Source organism: Xylaria bambusicola (genome assembly GCF_022495145.1).
Source record: "Xylaria bambusicola strain CBS 139988 unplaced genomic scaffold F5B22scaffold_21, whole genome shotgun sequence".
Taxonomy (NCBI): Eukaryota; Fungi; Ascomycota; class Sordariomycetes; order Xylariales; family Xylariaceae; genus Xylaria; species Xylaria bambusicola.
In genome coordinates, this window is record NW_025953574.1 from 406,099 (window position 1) to 425,213 (window position 19,115).

Here is a 19,115-nt window from a genome sequence, read left to right on the forward strand (position 1 = left end):
CGCCGTGAGTCAATTGGTAGATGGTATACGAGTCGTATAGGCCTGGACAGTAGGGGCGCCAAGTTTCAACACCAGTATGCAATTGGTAGGTAGTATTATATTATATATATACTTGGGTATTCGTATGCTCTGGGCTTCTTGTATCTTTTCATCTTTCATTTCATTTCTTCACCCTGGACCTGGACCTCGTATCATCACTTAGCTTCAGTTTCTCTCAAGAGTCCTTTGACCAGCTGCTCTCTCTAGATGCTGGTAGCATAGTCCTACATTAGGAAATAGGCGAACGGGGATAAGCCGCTAATAAACAAGGACCGTCCTACCTATCTTACATAGCACGTACTAGACACATACTGGACGCCTCGAGGCAGGTGATGGCAAAAGCCTTATTTCCTCGTACACTATATCCAGGGCTGAAAATATGATGTCAGCCATTTCCACTCGAAAACAACGGTCCTTCTGCTTCGGTTCTGCAGTTTGCGTCTGGCTCGTCCAATGGTAGAGCCTTCACAACCCGAGTTACTTACGTGAGCATGAAGTGACCCTAGTCGTTGACTACCGTCCTTAGTTAGCCGAGAGCTTTAGGCTCTTTGTTGCTGGGGTTGAGCGATGAGTCAAAGGTTGTGCTTATCGATGAATGACATGTGCATGTGCATAAGGCGATTGATTAATTGATGAAGCCAGCCAGCCAGAGAGAAGTCACCCAGGCGGATTGATGCATTACATAGGTAGACTGTAAAATTAGGCAGTGCGCAGGTGGAAGTGAGCACTACTTTACGTCTCAGCGGATAAGTGTACAAAATGTATATGCAAGTTGCGTGTGCTATAGCCTGGTGAGACGGTCTTGTGGAGATATTCTCATTGCAAATGGAGTCAACAGCCCTACGAGGCAACCAAGTACTATAATACCTAGGCCGATTCAACGATCGCGTGGTACTATTTGCCTGATTGCTAGCGGTGTGTCTCACGCCAGATCTTTCTGCAGTATGCCCGAATCTTGCCGTGCATCGTGCATCACCGTAATCCCCAGCCCTAGGCGAATCTTGCAGACTGGCTGCTTATCGCCTGCTTATTTCCGTGGTATGGCTAGCTCTCTGCCCGAGGCTATTCAGGGGCCCGTGGCTCATTGGAGGCATTGGGGCATCCCTGCGAATGTGAATTGAATGCGGCAAGCGGACCGCTCCCGAAGGGTGCCATGGTGTGGTATTGACACGGCTGTCGAAATCGAAGCCGAAGCCGAAGCCATTGAGTCGGTGGGTTAGTGGGAGGGCTTCCATACTATGAGCGGGACTGGGAAGCCGTGATGGGGTTTAAGCGATGGATATCAATCTAATGCTCAAAGGGAGTCTTCTGTTGTAACTAATATTATTCTTGTTGTTTCCGTCATGAGAAGCACTCAATCGGAAAGGGTTCCCAAATAGGGTTAAGCTACCTATCGTACAATTCATTGTTCTTGAACATTTTCCCAAAGTACCACCAATTCTAGTCAAAAGTTGAGCTTGCATAAGCTTTGCTCAGATCATCATGACTCAACTCGTTCAGATCAACCTTTCGCTTTCCCCTTCATGCCCTTCTTGCCGCTTTCGGGGGCGGAAATAAGGAGTGAAAACGCTTCATAAGGTCGTCGACAACATTTATCATGGGAACGACGATGGCGTGGTCATCTTCCTGGCTCCAGGTTGACATCGACTCGACGATCCCGAGTATCTTGCCAATGGGCTTACCCGCCTTGCCCGTCTCCTTGCCCCACTCAAAGACCAAACTGCCGTTATCCGACCCAGAAAGTCTGGTGATGTTCGGGTTGGGATTTTCGAGTGGGATCCGCCAATGATAATGCTCTGCTTTGCCATAGGCAGAAAAGCCCGTCCCCATATACCACGTTGCCTGGTAGCGCTCGATGGTAAAGGAAGGTATCCTCTCTTCTGGTTTGGAGGCACGCCAGTTCTTGTAAACTTCCTGGACCTCGGAGATCTTTGCAACTTCAAGGTAAAGGTCATGAAGCAAGACCGGAGGACGTTGTGTGAAACTCTTGTTGGTCATTCGACTGTTGAAGGCCTCTTGCGACTCGTTCTCTTGCTTGTGGATATGAACGAGTTCTATCGTCTGTTGACACTCACTCCGTCTATAAGTGTCAGGGTAAAAGGCTTTCATTCCGACGGGCACGCATCTACCGATACGCATCGGACGGAACTTTTGTGTGTCGCCGGCCCCATGGCCTACTGGTTGTCGGAGATCTGATGTCACGTAGAAGTACTCCCAGCTGTTGGTGGTGGACGCTCGGTGTTTGATGATCAGTGAGCTGGTTGAGATGGTATCGGGCATGCAATATCCTCTGTCATCATGTAGATGAAGAAATGTCGGGCATGCCGTAGGATCAGTTGAATAGACGATTCGGCCAGACCGGGGGTATCGGCAATGGATACTGCAATCTTTGTCGATGACCTGCATCTTGTACACACGGAACAGATCTATCTGCCGCGAAATAAAGATGGCACAAGACACGCCTGTCGAGAGTGCGAAGAGGTAAGCATATTTAAAGCCTGATCATGTCCCTCTCGTCATGATCGGCTGCCTTAGGAATTACATGTTGGCTGATGAGCCCTCCATCATTGGCGCTTAGGCCTGAAACTACCAAACAAAGAGAAGTGGTGCCACCATGCCTAGATTGTTTGGCTGAGTGGGCTGCAATGAGGAATGTTGGTTGTTGTACATGATGGTGTGCAATCTGGATTCGAATGGATGAGAAGCAACTCTGCCTCCCTGGCCGAACATGAAAGTGCTATTTTTAGTGAGTCATTTACCAACAACAGTTCGTTTTCGCGGCTGCACGCGTCGCGACCTCATAGGGCTAGAGGGCTAGAGGGCATATCGACATATCAGCATACGGTCACTGAGCAGGCAAGAGGTCAAATGTCTGGTGCATGCGTAAGACATGCACATCTACCTGTATACCTAGGCCTTGGTGATATTCCGTATCGGGAGCCACGCCGTGAGCACGATACCACGCTCAAGTGAGGGGGATGTTCCGCGTAGGCTGCCTCTGCGTTGCCACGGATGCGGCTGTGTAGCACGCAGCTAAGAGAGGTCATGTTGGTTCCATTGGCACATGAAAGAAGTGGTTGCTTTCTAGTTTCACTGTTGGTATGTTGGTGAGCTGGTGAGTGCCTATGCTCCTTGCTTCGCCCCCTTCGGTAGCCGCGCGCCCGCGTGGCTGGATGACGGGGACATGTCACATGCGTTAATTGGTCAGTGTATATGCCGATGTGACCTACCAAGCGAACGCTTCTTGTCATGTTTGTTTCCCATTCCTTTTGAACTTGGATTGGGAAATATTGAAGACCTGTCGATTTGAGCTACAAGTCAATTGTTGGGGGCCGTTCTTCCCGCGCCCGTCTTTCTTTCTTTAAGGGGGACATGTTGAGATGTCGCAGCCTGCAGGTTCCTTACATAAGTACATACCTAGGCAGGTAGGTACATGTAGGTATCTACCTAGGTACCTCCAGTGGACATTTCTCTAATTCTCAGCCACGGGATCAGCCACTCCTCTATCGGATATATGGGTACATAGGTACCGACACGGGTGATGACGTGTTGGCTTGTGGCTTGCTTCTCAGGCTTGCGCGTTGGGAGGTACCTAGGTATATCTGAACACTCAGTTCAGCTATAATCACCTGGCTGTGCCATTTCAGACAAGATTCTATCTATTATCCCCATGTTTATTTATTTGTGTCATTGTCTCTGTTGTTTGTCATTTGACGCGCTGATGAAGATCAGCGGCTCTCATCGGCCCCCTTGCGCCAACCATACATACTATGTAGTTACGACGTCAAGTCGGCCAATACGCACGTCCCCTGGATGAGACAAAGGCCAGAGTATAAACATCCTGGAAATTGATATCTCAACTATTAGGCCGAATAGAGTGACACCAAGCTGTAACGCTCTTTTTTTTTTTTCGTGTCCTCCGACGCTTCCTCCCTGGAGTTACCGTTACATCGACCAGAAAAAGAGGGATAGTTCAAGTTGCCACCACTTAAACTAGAATACGAGAGAAAGACGTAATCAGGGCGCCTAAGGACTATATCATGTTATAGATGATAGAGAGTACAGCTTGGTCCAAGGGTCACATCCGACGTACGACAGACTATAGTACGAGTGGACTAAAAATAACGGATTATACGAGCATACGTCATGGGTTCTAAAGTGGACAGCTGGAACAGCAAGCATAGGTTCGCCATCATACTAACACGACTGCGTGTGCTTGTGATTAGTCTCGAAATCGATACTGCCTGAGTGAACGTAGTAGCTGAAGCAATTATGAGACAGCAAGGAAGAGATCTAAGAGATTCATCGTTTCTATCGCGAATTATGACATATCCCATCCTCCTGAATCACCCTTGATATTTTATATCATAGGGTCTTCGTGGCCAAAGCTTTCATTGTCCTTCAATCCTCAAAGTGATCCTCAAACCCACCACGTCGCTAGCACGGAAGCATGACTCTACCCTATCACACCGCCCTCTAGCTAGCCCATTGAGGATATTACCTCTTGTGTAGCGGTGGTTCAAGGTATGGAATAGCACTGATATGTCACCGCGCGGTCGTCGAAGGCACCGAGAGATGCCATACCAGGCGGGCCTGGAGGAATGTGGAGACTGCTTCCGGGTAATGTGCCGTTGCAGTCTGGATTACTGTCAAGAAACAGATTAGCCTGGGGAAAAGGGCGAGAAGCTATATGACCATTTGCTCAAAGACTTACTCAAACAAGGTACAGTTCCACTTCGAGTAGGAGCGAGCAGATGATACACCTTGAGGATTGCCAACACGGAGGTCCTCAGGCAGGGGATCTAGGATTCAGCAATCAGTCTAGACGCACACAAACACGTTTATCCGGAAGAGTTAGAATGAAATGAGATGGGGAGGGATGACCAGGGGATAAAAGTATAAAAAGACAACGACAGAGAGGAAGAAGCAGAGAGGAACACAGAGAGCATACAGCAAGGCGGTCCTCCATATCCGCCCATAGTAATCAAATTCTCCAATCGCTCACAAGCACACCTATCGCAATCGTGATTGAAATTCGGATTCGAGCACAGATACAAATCCATCGTGTCTTCTTTCTCCTGTCTAGGCTGGAAGAAGATGGCAGAAGAAGGGAGCAGAGCAAACCTAGCAGTCGCCGCCCCAGCCCCAGCGAGCGCTAGGAGGTAAAGTTTGAGGTTCATGGCGCGTTCAGTAGGTAGATAGGTTTGAAGGAAAAGGCGCGAGGGCAAATAGGCAATAGTGTGGGCCACGAGATTAGGTAGGAGAAGTAGAGGAACACAGAGAAGTCGATGGATGGGTTGACGAATGTGGTATTTATTTGAACTACCTAGACCGAAAAATCAAAAGAAAGGAAGGAGCAGGTTCCCTCACGAACCTACCGAATCGATGGGGGCAGTCACGGTGGATTGGCTCAGGGCGTCATCTCCTTTTTGCTCACGGTTTCCATTGTATAGGCATACTGGCTGTTGATGTCTTACGACCTCGATACATACCTGCGAGCACCTGGCCGTCTACAAACTGACCTGGTACGAGCGTGAAATGAGATGGTGACTACAGATCGCAATGCTATTTGGTGAGAACCTTCCACCTCTTATGAGACGTAGATGATCTGTGTGACGACAGTCTCAAGGCAATCATTTGTACAGATGAATAAGCAAAACTAATAGGTATTCGCTGACGCCGCAGTTTACTAACTGAAGCGAATGTCGAATAAGTAGAAGATCATTATTACTTCCGGGATTCCACAGGCTGTTATTAGTTGATGATAGGCAAGAGTGATCTGACGTGTAGTTTGAAAGGCCACTCCGTGGGTTGTACATCTAGTGAACTGACGATATTGGACCTTGGCTAGTACTAATCTCACTTCGAAACAACGTGGCACAGGGAGCTTTAAGACGCCTAATGGGAGCATATTTGAATGGCCATAAATTTTGGGGTTTAGCAAGTGTTCGCCAGTGCGACAGTGCAATAACTGATGGGTAAATGAGTGCTATCGAATGCAAATGTTGTGACGCGATGCGTCATGGCCGGATCCATTTGACTCTAGGTGGACAGTCATTTCCGGTGATTCTGTACTACTGAATTGTAGTAGTAACGAGATAAGAATGAGAGACGACAGGTTCGGAGTCGAACTATGATTCATCTGAAAGAATGTTGCCCTACATATCCTCTCCAACTCGAATACTATCGCCACCGGTCCAGTCCTCCCGCTCGTAGAACCGGAAAATCAGCTCATAATCGTCAAAGTCGTGGAGGATACGGTCAATGCGTCGGTAGCCCGGAATCTTCTCCAGACGCTTTTTGCGAGCCAGACCAGCTGTCATCTCATCACCATCATTCCCTTGGCTAGCCTTAGCCTCAAAGAGAGTCACACTGAAACGACCTGGTTTGAAGATGCCCACAACGTGTTCGACAATCTCAGATGTCTCACGCCCGTTCTGCCCCCCAGGAACATTGGTCTCAAACGAGGCAAATGAGCAGATGGGCTCTGGGGTAACGTGCACAGTGAAGTAGTGAGTCGACTTCGCAGACTCACTGCTGTCTTGCTGCTGGGGTGCAGGGATGATGCCATTGGCCGAAAAGCCACAGGGGGAGAAGAGATATGCGTCAATCCGCGCATCTGGGTATTTGGAGGTGGGGTACACCTCTGAGAGGCCACAGGCATCGGAAACGACCGTGCCCAATGCGTGACCTTCAGTCGTGAGGCCTTCTATGTCGACCTGATCAGATACTGGGGTATAGGCACTGTGAAGATCAGAGTCGCTGCAGTTGTCAAAGACATCGAGCGCATCGTCAGAAGTACTCTCTACAGTGCTGTTCGTCTGAATAGTCATAGTGCTTTCTGACAAATCTCCAAGGCTTCCTATAGCCACCTTGCGAGCCTCCTGAGCTTGCGAAGAGAGTCTGTTGCTCGCGACCGCACTCGCGTGCTCCAGATAAAACTGCTTTGCATTCTCAGAATCAAGATCCGTCATCAGAATCTCGAGAGTCTCGTCGGTACTCTCCGGCTTGCCCTTAAACATGGATGCCGTGTTCGTGGGTATTTTAGTCGACTTGGGCGGGCATGCCAAAGTCCGATTCTCCTCTGGGGTGCGAGGAGGTGTGAGAGTAGTTTCCGGCGAAGTGATATAAAGGTACCAGTGGTCGCCGTTCATTTTGCCCACCATGTAGGCGCTACCACCCTCGAAAGTGTCATCCAAAAACTTGACTTCGTCCTTCCAGCTCTTGTGAGGGCCGGATTGCTTGTCAGGAAAAAGAAAATTCTTCCTGGAGTAGAATACACGATAAGGCGAAGCAGCAGCGTGGATATCGTCTACAGACTTGGCATTATGGAAGGGGAACCCTGCATGCTCAGCGGCAATATGTAGAAGTCTGCGAAGGCCAAGGAGGAGAGTCGTGGTCCCGCATGTCTTCAGAATCAACTTGTGAGGGAAGACGAACATGCTAGACTCAGATAGAAGGTAGGCATCCATGTGTTCGGCTTCGAGCACGGAAAGGATCTTGCAGTTCACCATGTCAAGCATGCCAACCCACGTATCGCTCGAAACCGCCTTGAGACCGTTGGGCTTGACACCGGGAGGTAAAGAGTCGGGGTTTGGGGCAAACCAAACCTCAAGCAACTTCTCCGGGCCTGAGGCAGAAGCAACGTTAGCAACGATAACGATTGTGGAATCTCCTCACCACGAAATTGTAGCTTACCTTCGAAGGCATTGCTGGAGTCTAGATCCGCAGCGACATCGTGATTGATCGTCAAATGGGGCGTGCCCTCAGACGGTGAGAACGTATAGTTGGTAGGAATGCCGGGGTTCACCATCTCCGTAGAGCCTGTTTGGCGGGTGAAAAGCTAGCTGGATGGTTTACTGGTGACGGCGCGTTGTATTCAAGCTGTCGGCTTGCAGAGAAATGCTGCTGGAGCTACTGCGGAGCACTGACTGCCACCCAAACGAACCTTGCGGCGTTCGTTTGAGAGAGTAGGCCCACAGGATGGTGGGGAGCGACGAGTGCTGGCGGAAGCCAGCTGCAATGTCTGATATATGATTCGAACGTCTCACAAGGGGACGTTAGGGAGGTCGGCCGCGGAGGGGAAGGAAGAAGTCCTTTGGCCAAGGAATGGTGATCAGGTAGGTGGCCTCGTCCTGTCAGAAACCGATACCTATGGGGGAGTATCGGACCTAGCAGACGAGGATATCTGCAGTATGATCTGTCGAAAAGGGTATCGAGTCGCGCGGCAGCGAGTACAAGGCTTGTGATTCAGGGACGGTAACAGCGAGTGTTATCGGGGTCTAATATGGGCAAATTGGCGGTTAGCTTGATGCTGTGACGGTGGACGTGGCTTGGCAACATAGATGAAAGGGAATTTTGTACTTTGCGGGCTTGGATAGGAAGCGTAGCAGTTCGACAGGGCTCATGGAAGACCACACAAGCGTCGAAAGGAGTTGATTGACCTGCCGTTACGAAGAACTAGCAGCCATGCGACGACTGTGGATATTGGCGAAGTTGAATGTGTTTCTAAGACAACAATGGCATTTGAGGTCCGGGGAAACCCAGCTGAGGTTGTACAAACGGTGGATCGGTGTGTTTTTTTGTGTGTCGTGTGACCACGAAGTCGAGTCAATGGCGGCCACTCACCTTGAAAAGGGTTGTCAATGGGGAAATGGCGACCAGGCAGAATAGGTCTCGCAGAAGAGTGTCGTGCGCAGAGGCAGAGCCAGGAGCAGAGGTAGAGGTAGAGGCAAAGGCAAAGACAAAGTTAGAGTCAGAGTTAGTATTGTGGGAATTTGTGGTTTTTAGCTGCAAAGGGTAAGCAGATTTTCAGGCCAATCAACGGTGGATGGAGTCTTTGGTGTCGACACTGCTTTGGTCTTTGCAGATGCTATGCGCTCGAGCGTGGGTGGGTGGAGGCGAAGTTTGAGCGGTAAGAGCCAAGAGGGCTAATATTGTTGATGTGTGCACATGTACCTGAACTACGGGAGAAAATTTGTGAAAAAAAAAAGTTGGTTGTTCGGGTGGTGACCTCACCGCACAAGGTCTAGGTTAGAAGTAGGCATCCCGAGGTCGCTCCAGAAAATGCAGCACCACTCAACCTCATCGTTGGCTGAGTGAGGGGAGGTGGGAGAAGAGTGGAGCTTCTATGGCACTACCTATTCCATTACATAGTATAGGTAGGTAAGGTATTATTCTGTGTCTTATCCTCTTTCAGGTAAATCACGTACCTACTTATATGTAGGAACTTCACGCTAGAACCGCCCCAGGTCAGTCAGATTTTAACACATAGCTTGTCTCCATTATATTGCTACCAAGAGAGGAAGGGTCAAGAATCTCGATTCCGATTGCCGACGGGACTGCCTCACACACACCGTAGCAGAAATGTCTACTTACCTGCCTGGGTATCTAAGTATGTAAACGTGTTATGCGCCAGTGCATAGTCCCAGCCAACGTCTGTCTCTTGGACGACGCTCCCGCCAACTTTGAAGATCATCTGCTATGCCATGGTTGCGGAAATGCAACGGGCCTCGATGGGGATACACGCGGCATACGGAGGTCTAGGAATATGCAACTTATCGGACTTGATGGTGGCTGGCGGCGGGTGAGCTGAGGAATCCGGTATCTAGCGTTGCATTTCCTGTCTCCCATGAATGCCCAATAGTAGGGCCGAAAGGGACTAGGGATAGGCACCCGGATCATCTAATTGGCGAATGCCGTAGGTAATATCTGGCGATGGTGCACTGTCTGAGTCGGAGAAGGTAATATAACCATCGTGCTGGCCGACCCCCTTTCTCGCAGTCTCTACTACTCCAGAGATCGAGTTTACCGCCAATGCGACCGCATGCCTTGATAACATGTGCCCAATACCTCTGCCGTAGATGGGTTGTGCCTGCGCCGTTGCATCATGTCCAACGCCCAGGATACCGTGGCGGCACACAACCGTGTCACCAACATCAGCGGGAATATTCCTCGAGACAATCACGTGGCTCGTGTCAACACGATATGGGTGAGAAGCCTGGCCAAATCGGCATGCATATTACGTCTTTTTATCTGCTTAGGTGTAACAGCCTGCGCGCTGTGTCTGTACGCAAGCGCATCCCACCTGTGGGAAGCTGGCGCGAGCTTGATGCGCTGACCGGTGCGCCTGCGTTGCATTCTTTTGATGAAATGCACTCTCCTTCATTCGTACTCCGCTTGGGCTCTGTCCCGGGGCAGTTCCCAACATTGCTAGTATCATGTGCGTATCGGCTCTTGATAAGCGAGTGCTTTGATTAGCCTGATTGATAATAACGTTGGCAGTCATCCAACAGAAGTCACAACATCTTGCGTTATCTTTCGAAAGATGGGCTCAAGCGAGCAATCTCGATACTTCTCTGCTAACAAGCTTGCGTCTTTGGTCACCTCGCCTGTGGAGCCACCGCTACCGCTCTGCAGCACTTTGGAGAAGTCTTGCCCGTTGATAACGGTGCCCTGCGGGTATTCTGGCGTCCGTCCAGTCTCAATCAGCATAACAAACTGTGGATCGATGGGAATCCTGCCAAGAAATGGCACGTTGAAGTCGTTGGCCATTACCTGCCCGCCGCCTTTGCCGAAAATATCCGTACACTCGGCGCAGTTTGGGCAGACAAATCCGGCCATGTTTTCAATGACACCGATGACAGGAATGCTCGTTTTCACGCAGAAATTCAATTCTTTTCTGACATCTGCGGTGGCTACTGCCTGAGGAGTGGTGACTACAACAGCGCCGGCAACTTGACCGGGCCTTGCCTCTTTCAACAGAGTTTCTGCCAGCGATATATGCTCGTCCGATGTGCCCGGCGGCGTGTCAATGAGGAGATAGTCCATTTCGCCCCACAACACATCCGAAAGAAACTGTCGGATCATGGCAGTCTTCTTGGGCCCTCGCCAAACGACGGCATCACCCCTCCCGCGTAGTAGAAAACCTAGGCTCATGCAACGCAGCTGGCCGACGCCTTTGTCCGAGTTGGCCGTGTGGACGGGCACGGGAAGCCATCCGCCCGGGGCCTGTGTTACTTTTGCATCCTCGATGTTGAACATACGAGGCATCGAAGGTCCCGTGAGATCGACATCGAGAACTCCAACGGAATGGCCGGAAAGAGATAGCGATAGGGCTAGCTGGGTGGTAATGGAAGATTTTCCCACACCTCCTTTTCCGGAGAGAACCTGGAAATGAGAGTGAGCAGCTGAATCCGGACTTATACATATACAGTGGCAGACATACCAAAACAATATGTTTGATTTTGGCCAGTGACATTTTTGCTCTTGGTGAATGGATGTAACGGGTCTTTGCGTCTCGATGGCTGCCACAGGAAGATGATAGCTGGAAAGACTCAGAGTGAAAGCCGCGTGAGATAGCAAACAAATATTCGCGCCTTAAGCAACGTGAGCCATCCTTGCGTTGCCTGAATCGGAGACGCATTTATCAGCAGAAAAATTGACGCCTTACTTCAGCCCGCTACCACATGCCATGACCCCTCCCAAAGCTCCAAAGGGTATGACGCAGGCTCAGAGATCCCGCGCTAAGCTTAAGTCAGAGTGGGGCCCAACGCTCTGCACAACTTGGACAGTAGGTACCTACGACAGTACATGTAATGTACATGGCCCGAGATGGCCGTACTTACAGGGCCCAGGGCAGAACTGTGCAGGGTATAAATGTGCTAGACACACTGTGAGGAGAACACTGTACACGCTACCATGTACTGTAGGTATGTATATAGGGGGCTGCATGTACATTTCAGGCTAGGTACCGTAGTAGGTACCTCATGCGCTAAATCTAGCGCTACCAACACGGGCACAGTAGGTACCTAGGTACTTCTGGTTCCACTGCCAAGCATTATTGTTGATGCATCGCATTGCTTCAAATGTAATCGACAAAGTTGCCCCTGGACGCCCTCGTCATCCTCGATTCTATTTCATTGACCGCATTTCGAATTTGAAGCAACTCCAATACGTACACGTCCACGTTCGAGAACACCGCGCGACAAAGTGTCGATCACACCGCTAGTGGACTCGTTTTAATAATGCAATCGATATTCTCGAGCTCATCCATATAGCCGCGCATCCGGGGCCGTGACCTTGCCGCGCCCCAGGATGAAAGGGAGTGGACGTGATAATGGATGATCCTTGGGGCTCGCCATGGGCGTCGACCGACAACACTTCCGACAATGATCCTCGTTCGTCGTCTCGAGCCGATATCTTTTTAAGCCCGCCCCCCAAAGCCTTCTTCGGCAATGGCAGCGCAAGTCTTTCGCCCCAGTCACCTTGGTCTGGTAATCACAACGATGGTGGCCTAAATATCTGGACCGCCGGGGGGCCTCGAGCAGATGATGCCGACAACCAAAATGAATGGAGCACGTGGGTGGATTCGACTCGTCTGAGCCCGAGACTCAGTGGTTCAGGTAGAGAAAGCCCTTTGGCCTGGCCTGAGAATGCCGCAGCATCTCCAGTCTTTATTGCGAATTCTCGCTCGCGAACCCCTTCCATACTGCGACACCAATCACCGGATCCATGGGCAGTCGAGCTACCGTTGTCGAATAAATCCGATGCCGAGCTACCGGATTCCATCAAGGGCACAGCCAACGAAGCTTTAGCCACCGAGAGCGGACAAGTTGGAGCAACTTCTCAAGCATATCAAAATATTGCAGGGAATCATAGGGCACAAATCACGAATAGCGAAAACGCCCTAGTTGATGATGAATTTACTGTCAGACGAAACGACAGTCCACGGACCAGTCACGAGTTGGCTACTGAACATGCGAATACGGGTTCACAATTAGACTCGGTAGCCTGCGAACTTCCATCTAGACCGTCGTCTACCTGTACCACCAATAGCCACGATGGGCCCGACCGCGAGCGTCAAGATTCTCCAATCACCTCCATAGATGAGGATCGAGGAGGTCGGATACGGAATAACTCAAGAAAGGTTTCGGGAAAGGTACAAGAGTTGGTAGGTATCTACGATGGTTTAGCTAGAGCCGTTTCGGAAGAACCGCCGGCTCTAAGCCGACGTAGAATGTCGCAAGCCATCGATCGTGAGGACTCGGCGATGCGAGGCAAAAGTGAAGATGGAAACGATGATGATGGAGCTGGGTTCGGAGATTTCGAAGATCCGCTCTCTGATGAGAGTATTATTGCGCCGTCCCCTAGCCGATCATTCTCATCGGGGCTATCATCAACACCTAAGGCAGAGATCAACAATTCCTTCACCCAGAAGCTTGAAGGTGAAGCGGAGAATGATGCGGTGGTTGTCGCTGAAACAGGACCTGCTCAAATCACAAGACCCCTTAACCAGTTTAAAGGAATGAAATTTGATGCAAATTTATCTGCATTAGATAAATTGTTTCCTAACGCTTCTGATCAACTTACGAGCTGCTCTACAGAGGGGCGGGAAGTTCCAGGACATGTTATTAATGATAGTTTCGAGACAGTCTCGGAACGGAAAGCCTGGTATCGCATCTCCCGCTTTGGGTCCATGCGCAAACATAATTCCGGGGATGATGAAAATTATCATAGGGTAGCCTGGCCGGCATCGCAATTGCATACAGACACGATTAAGATCGTTCGAAAGTGGATGGAGCAAGATACATATGCCGGAAAAGCTATTTTAGGAGGTCCGAAGCGAACCGGTTTCTTCGATTGGGACTCTGATATCGCTCCTGTGGAGTTAGATCAAGTCTTCCAACGCAAGAAGTCAGCGACACAACATACGCGAACAACGTCTATTCCGGCTCCTAATGCCATTACGCCCACTAGACCGGTGGATGAACGTCCATATAGAAACTCGACTGGTATTTCACTCCCTATAGTTGTACAACCGGCCAGTCACCCGACAACAGTTGTTCCCAGTTTCGATTGGAATTCTGGAACTCAGCAAGCCTCTTTTACAACTCAATCTTCTCCTACAAGCAGCCAAAAGCTAGGTGCTGAGGCTGTACCTGTGTCCGTACCTGCCCCTGTTCAAACAGTAGTCGTCGACGAAAATGACGATGATTGGGGCGAAATGATTTCCTCTCCACGTGCCACCCAAGATTATATAGAGCAGAATGTCACCACCTTCCCGCTTCCCGAGGTAGCCAGTACGAACCACGAGCTAGAACGCCCCTCCTCACTAACGTCATCTGGTAACCATCAAACTACTGCGCGTAATGTCCCGGTTCCTCAGGGTACACCAGTAGTACCAGACCCATGGTCACTCTTGGACATTTCGGTACTCGACACCAATGCTCCTAAGTTACCAAGAGAAACATCTTTGGTTCCTGGAGCAAACACGCTACCGCCCAACAAAGACCTTTTTAAGTTAGAAGATTCTACATTTAAACAGGAAATGCTCGATCAGGGTATGATAACAGACCAAACGGCACTTAAGCAATCATTAAAGAAAGAAACATCCCCGATTTCAATCCCGGGAGGCGGGAATCACGATGATATTGTTGTACAAACGATCCTAAAACATCTACCAGACTTGTCGTACATGTTTCGATAAGCAGTTTGCAAATATCCACTCAATGCATATATACAATTGGTCGCTGAGCTACATTGATTATTGGAGATCAAAGCTGGCGTATATGGGTATGGTCTTGGATTATTCATTGGATAAGAACGGCAAGCAGGCGCTGGCGTTGGTGGTTTGGACCCCTACTTTGCTCTCGAGATTTGCTGTGCTACCTTATACAAGTAGAAAGATGAATATATTATACAATACAAACGAGACAAGACTTATTGCTTTAGTTCACTCTTCTTCCAACTTCATATGTCTCGGAAATTAAGAAATGCCTTATCGAATCGTGAGATCAGTCTTCGTTCTTCGCCTATGAAACACTGGTGGCGGTTGAGACGTGTTTTGCAGTTGTCTCATTCCAGCAAGCTGCTGTGGTGTCTATCGTCGCCTCGGTCTGGAATGCATTGCCCCAGATTCACTTGAGCCAAAACTTAATTGAAGCGCCCGTAATTGAAATCGAGTAGTATCAGTAGAAATGTAAGGCTGGGGTTGGCGTAAGTTCTATATCCCCTGCACGTTTACTCGATGCTGTCTCTTCCAGTCCATCTCGCCTCCCAACCCCTCGCCTGTTTGCGGTCTTCATTCCGCTCGATGGCCAACTTCAATCCAAGCATCTGCCCTGTCATGACTGGCCTCTCTATTTCTGCGGCTATGAATACGGAGACAAGATGCATTTCAGGGGCTACGATGCTCTCAGAGGCCTTGCTTCATCTCGCTTTATTGTTTTCCTTTGGCAACGACTCGTGACTTTTTGATTCTCCCGCGTCTCTTCTACATACGGTAGCCAGCATAATTATTGCTTTTCTATCGATTATTTCTAGTGGCATGACGCTTGCCAGAGCTGTACTCGTCCATCCATGGCTCGCAGATATCAACCAAGGCCCCTGTCTTCTGCGTCGAGCGAGGCACACGCGCAATTACTCTACGACTCCCTCGAGAAATACAACGCGCTGCAACAGAAGAAGAACACACCGTCCGTTATCCTCGTCGCTCTCATCGTCCTCTTCCTCTCTTCTGCGGGAGGCATCAGCTTGGCGATCGTGCTGATGGCTAAGGTGAAGGAGATTGAAGCTGCGTGTATTGCGCGAGATTTCATCTTGTTTGCCGGGCTTATGTCAATGCTCTACATTTGCCTGCATATATACGGAGCTAGAAGGGACTACACGAGACAAGGCCTGGGGCCGCCGCAGATGTACGGGCAATATCTACATGCGAGTGCCATGCTGGTCGCGAGACTTGGCATTGTCATTTGGATTGCGGCTTTAGTGGCTACCGCCATCATGATCGCGAGGTCCATACCCCTCGCAGGCTTTGCGGGAAAGGTGCCTTTCTTGGACTTGTTGCTATGTGTCGGGGCAATGTAAGGGGACTCGTACCCGACAGAATGTTGCATATATGTCGGCTTGCTCACGTGTCTAATAGCCCATCTTTCCTCGTTATATCTGTCACAATCGAGAAAAACACGAAACCCTTCGCTACGGCTTCTGTATCGAACCCCTCATTCCTAAACTGTCGTGTAAGCGACTTCGCGGACGATCTCTCAGCCGACTCGAGTGTGTCCCGTCAGTCCTCGCTTCAGCAAAGGCAGAGTCAAGCTGGGTCCGGCTCTGTCTTAACGCTACCGACAGAAGAGTTGCTGGGGCTAGGTGCCCGGCAGCAGGATGAGAAAAAAATAAATCAGTTCACGGAAAAGACGCATGAAGCTCCACCGAAAATAGATATCACCCCATCCTTGCCTGCTCAGCCGAAACCGCAGACGCCAGGTCCCACGACAACGACAACCCAGGCGGTCCCAGAGCCAACGTATTGCCCTGGTGGATGGAGCGCAGAGTGGAACAGCGTCGCCCAAGAGGCCGGCGTGTCGCGAAGCACCGACAGTTCCTCGGACGGGTCATCCAATAGTGATTCATCATCTACACCTTTAGTACCAGCTTCCACAAGACTGCCATCATCGTCGCCGAAGCTCCCTCAAATACCAACCCCAATTATACCTAGTCGCAAAAGCAGCACGACCACCACTAACACATTACCACAACAACATCGCTATTCCTATAATCGCTCAACAGCGAGGCTGTCCGGCACACCCTCGAATCTATCAACAGTGCGATATGCCTCCGAGCCCGAGATCGCCGTGCAGCAGTCCATAAGAGTTTTCCGGAACCCGGCGTACAGGCCACGCTCGGGGTCAGTTGGCACGAACGAATGCCAGGGGGTGCAGAGGCCGGATATTGCGCTGTTGAGGAATGCGCAGCAGGCGCAGAAGACGGAGGATGCGACTCCGGTGCCGAAGAGGACGCCTTCGAATTTCTCAAGGCCGATGCCGAAGACAGCGGATACAAACGAAAAAGTAGGTACTACTGAGACGGATAAAGGGAGCGATGTGAAGATACCGGGTACCTTTGTTGAAGATGCTGGGGATGATGATAGGTAATGTGCCTGGGGTAATGCCTTTTTTGATGCTGTTGAATTTCTGAATGATAATGATGAATAAAGATACCATGTGTTAGTGTTTCACTTACCGATAATCTCATTTTTTCTCCATGCCTCTTTGCCTTTGATGGCGCGCACCTCGTGTCCTTAGGTCTCAATTGACATGGCTATTGCACTCGTTACTAACAATGCGCAATGGTGGCAAAGGGATGCCCGAGACTTAAGAACCGATCATGAAGGGGTCACAAAAGATATTAATACGATTGTCATTGCTTGTTTGTACTTCACCTCCCAAAGTCCCGCTTTGAAGCTGAAGCAACAATAAACTAGATAGCAACAACAACGACGACGACGATAAAGCGAGAGTCCGATAATTGCATTAGCCCTCTGTGCATAAATACTCGGAAATAGGAAGGTCTGAATCCTTCCTGAATCGTAATCCAATTCACTTACATTTACTCAAATAACTTACACAAGCCGATCAAATTTTACTTCTCATTCAACACAGACTCTCGCAGCCGCAACTTCAAACGAATATAAAACTAAGACAATATGTGTTACCCAGTCACTCATGTTTGCCAGGTCTGTCTGGGGCCAGTGCGTGTTGAGTCCAATTGCAGGGGCGACTGTTTCATCAAACGTTGCCAAACGAACTTCATCGCGGATGAATACTGTGCCTTGCACACTTCCGAGGCGGGAGACATGCCTGAATATCAAGAGGCACATATTATAGCTACGGAGAATTCTTATCTCGTTGATGAGCACATCACTGATATCGCTCTAGCCGACTGGGCCGATGTGGATGCACCCACTGTGGACGGACCCTACGCACAAGACGTAGGTGAGTACGAGGTTCTGTGTGGCGAGGCAGCCGACAACGAAAGCACAGTGACTGGTTGGTCAACTGCTACAGCGGGGAGTACCCAACTAGGGAAGATTTCCCGGGTCGCTGGATACGTAATTTCCACAATGTCCCTTGGACACCCTCTGAGGCTGAGATGGAAATAGTGACGCGATCAATAGAGCTGGAAGGGGGGGCAACTTGGTCTGGTGAGGAGCAAGACTTCGGATATCCCGAAAGGTTTGCGCTCACCGAAGAAGAAGCTACGGACCATGTCGAAGCGTCAAGCTACTAGGGTCCATATTAGGAGATAATAGATAGAAAAGTAACTCGCTAAGGGTTACAGGATCAAGTAAATTAAGAAAACTTTGCTCAAAAGCCTCAAAGACTTCTAAAACAAAGAGTCCTAAGGAAACAACGACAACACCACTACTAAGACCTACTAGGCAGATTCGCCCCCTTCCTCCGAGATGGAACGGGTAGAAGAGTTCCTCGAAGTGTACCTCGACGGCAGCTTCTCGGCCTCCACCGCGAAGAAGACTTCAATGAGATCATGATATTCCGGCGGTAGCTTGTTCCTGATGGCGGCTTCAGATACTGGTTCCCCAGGACGAAGATATTTCTGGATGTCCTCATCAGACTCACGATGAAGTTCATAATCAAATTTACGAACAGATCTACGACGGGATCTATGATCAAATCCACGATCAGACTCACGGACGATACAGTGGTGACTGTATTCTTTAGCATTGTCGATATTCATTGGGACACGGCATCATGCTACTTTTTCTTATCGTGTACAGCTTGTATATGCCTTTGAAGACCTCCATTTTGTGTAAAGGATTCTGTACATCTGTCACAGGCGAATGGTTTTTTCTTGTCGTGTATAGCTTGTATATGCCTTTGAAGATCTCCATTTCGTGCAAAGGATTGGTCCCCCACAACGGCTTCACGACGTAGGTTATGATACAACGACAGACTTGGAAGACTCGGACTATGAAGCTCAAGATGAGGAATATGATACCGATTATAGTCGTCGATAAGGAATTGTAAGCCTTCTCTGACTTGCCCGCCTCATTCATGTTCCTAGCAAGTTATGGGGGAAACAAATTAAGATGGCCGCTGCGCGACCATAGTTGAAAAAGAGGAGAGGGGGGTCTGGGGGGAGAGGAGGTCTTATATAGTTCTGCGAGGCGGTGTTCGCCGGCATTTCTCTTCCTCAATTGGTGCCATGATCTCAGTAGGGGGAGCGTGACGTACTCTTTCTGTTTCGCTGGTGGGCATCTGACTGTGTACTGAGTG

The 19,115-nt window shown here is 49.7% G+C and overlaps 7 protein-coding genes across 7 annotated transcripts; 3 read left to right on the plus strand and 4 right to left on the minus strand.

Moving 5' to 3' along the window:
* Positions 1-1,417: 1,417 nt before the first annotated feature.
* Positions 1,418-2,674, minus strand: F5B22DRAFT_190029 (uncharacterized protein). The gene has a single exon (XM_047969487.1). It carries the CDS (start codon positions 2,443-2,445, stop codon positions 1,561-1,563), a length of 885 nt encoding a protein of 294 aa, XP_047830737.1. The 5' UTR covers positions 2,446-2,674; the 3' UTR covers positions 1,418-1,560.
* A 1,250-nt stretch (positions 2,675-3,924) lies between these two features.
* On the minus strand, positions 3,925-5,292 carry F5B22DRAFT_190537 (uncharacterized protein). Its single transcript, XM_047969488.1, has 3 exons — positions 4,991-5,292; positions 4,754-4,841; positions 3,925-4,685 (listed from the first exon to the last, which is right to left on the minus strand). Exons 1-3 carry the CDS (start codon positions 5,217-5,219, stop codon positions 4,559-4,561), a joined length of 444 nt encoding a protein of 147 aa, XP_047830738.1. The 5' UTR covers positions 5,220-5,292; the 3' UTR covers positions 3,925-4,558.
* Positions 5,293-6,197: 905 nt separating this feature from the next.
* Positions 6,198-7,852, minus strand: F5B22DRAFT_646709 (S-adenosylmethionine decarboxylase; the record flags this gene model as incomplete). The annotated part of the gene is made up of 2 exons (XM_047978769.1): positions 6,198-7,669; positions 7,738-7,852. The coding sequence occupies 2 exons, from the start codon at positions 7,850-7,852 to the stop codon at positions 6,198-6,200; spliced, it is 1,587 nt and encodes a 528-aa protein (XP_047830739.1).
* A 2,471-nt stretch (positions 7,853-10,323) lies between these two features.
* F5B22DRAFT_636467 (cytosolic Fe-S cluster assembly factor CFD1) lies at positions 10,324-11,299 on the minus strand (the record flags this gene model as incomplete). The annotated part of the gene is made up of 2 exons (XM_047977286.1): positions 10,324-11,208; positions 11,267-11,299. The coding sequence occupies 2 exons, from the start codon at positions 11,297-11,299 to the stop codon at positions 10,324-10,326; spliced, it is 918 nt and encodes a 305-aa protein (XP_047830740.1).
* A 552-nt stretch (positions 11,300-11,851) lies between these two features.
* F5B22DRAFT_607360 (uncharacterized protein) lies at positions 11,852-14,772 on the plus strand. The gene has a single exon (XM_047974987.1). The coding sequence runs from the start codon at positions 12,158-12,160 to the stop codon at positions 14,525-14,527; it is 2,370 nt and encodes a 789-aa protein (XP_047830741.1). The 5' UTR covers positions 11,852-12,157; the 3' UTR covers positions 14,528-14,772.
* A 627-nt stretch (positions 14,773-15,399) lies between these two features.
* Positions 15,400-16,973, plus strand: F5B22DRAFT_646712 (uncharacterized protein; the record flags this gene model as incomplete). The annotated part of the gene is made up of 2 exons (XM_047978770.1): positions 15,400-15,902; positions 15,965-16,973. The coding sequence occupies 2 exons, from the start codon at positions 15,400-15,402 to the stop codon at positions 16,971-16,973; spliced, it is 1,512 nt and encodes a 503-aa protein (XP_047830742.1).
* Positions 16,974-17,255: 282 nt separating this feature from the next.
* F5B22DRAFT_607362 (uncharacterized protein) lies at positions 17,256-18,166 on the plus strand. The gene has a single exon (XM_047974988.1). It carries the CDS (start codon positions 17,525-17,527, stop codon positions 17,978-17,980), a length of 456 nt encoding a protein of 151 aa, XP_047830743.1. The 5' UTR covers positions 17,256-17,524; the 3' UTR covers positions 17,981-18,166.
* The last annotated feature ends 949 nt before the right edge of the window (positions 18,167-19,115 follow it).

Bases quoted from the DNA above. Each gene is read 5' to 3' on its own strand.
- F5B22DRAFT_607362 (XM_047974988.1), top strand. From the start codon at position 17,525: ATGTGTTACCCAGTCACTCATGTTTGCCAGGTCTGTCTGGGGCCAGTG.
- F5B22DRAFT_607360 (XM_047974987.1), top strand. From the start codon at position 12,158: ATGGATGATCCTTGGGGCTCGCCATGGGCGTCGACCGACAACACTTCC.
- F5B22DRAFT_190537 (XM_047969488.1), bottom strand. From the start codon at position 5,219: ATGAACCTCAAACTTTACCTCCTAGCGCTCGCTGGGGCTGGGGCGGCG. The intron at 4,842-4,990 runs GTATGCTCTCTG...GCTGAATCCTAG, and splicing joins ATATGGAGGACCGCCTTGCT to ATCCCCTGCCTGAGGACCTC. The intron at 4,686-4,753 runs GTAAGTCTTTGA...GTTTCTTGACAG, and splicing joins TGGAACTGTACCTTGTTTGA to TAATCCAGACTGCAACGGCA.
- F5B22DRAFT_190029 (XM_047969487.1), bottom strand. From the start codon at position 2,445: ATGCAGGTCATCGACAAAGATTGCAGTATCCATTGCCGATACCCCCGG.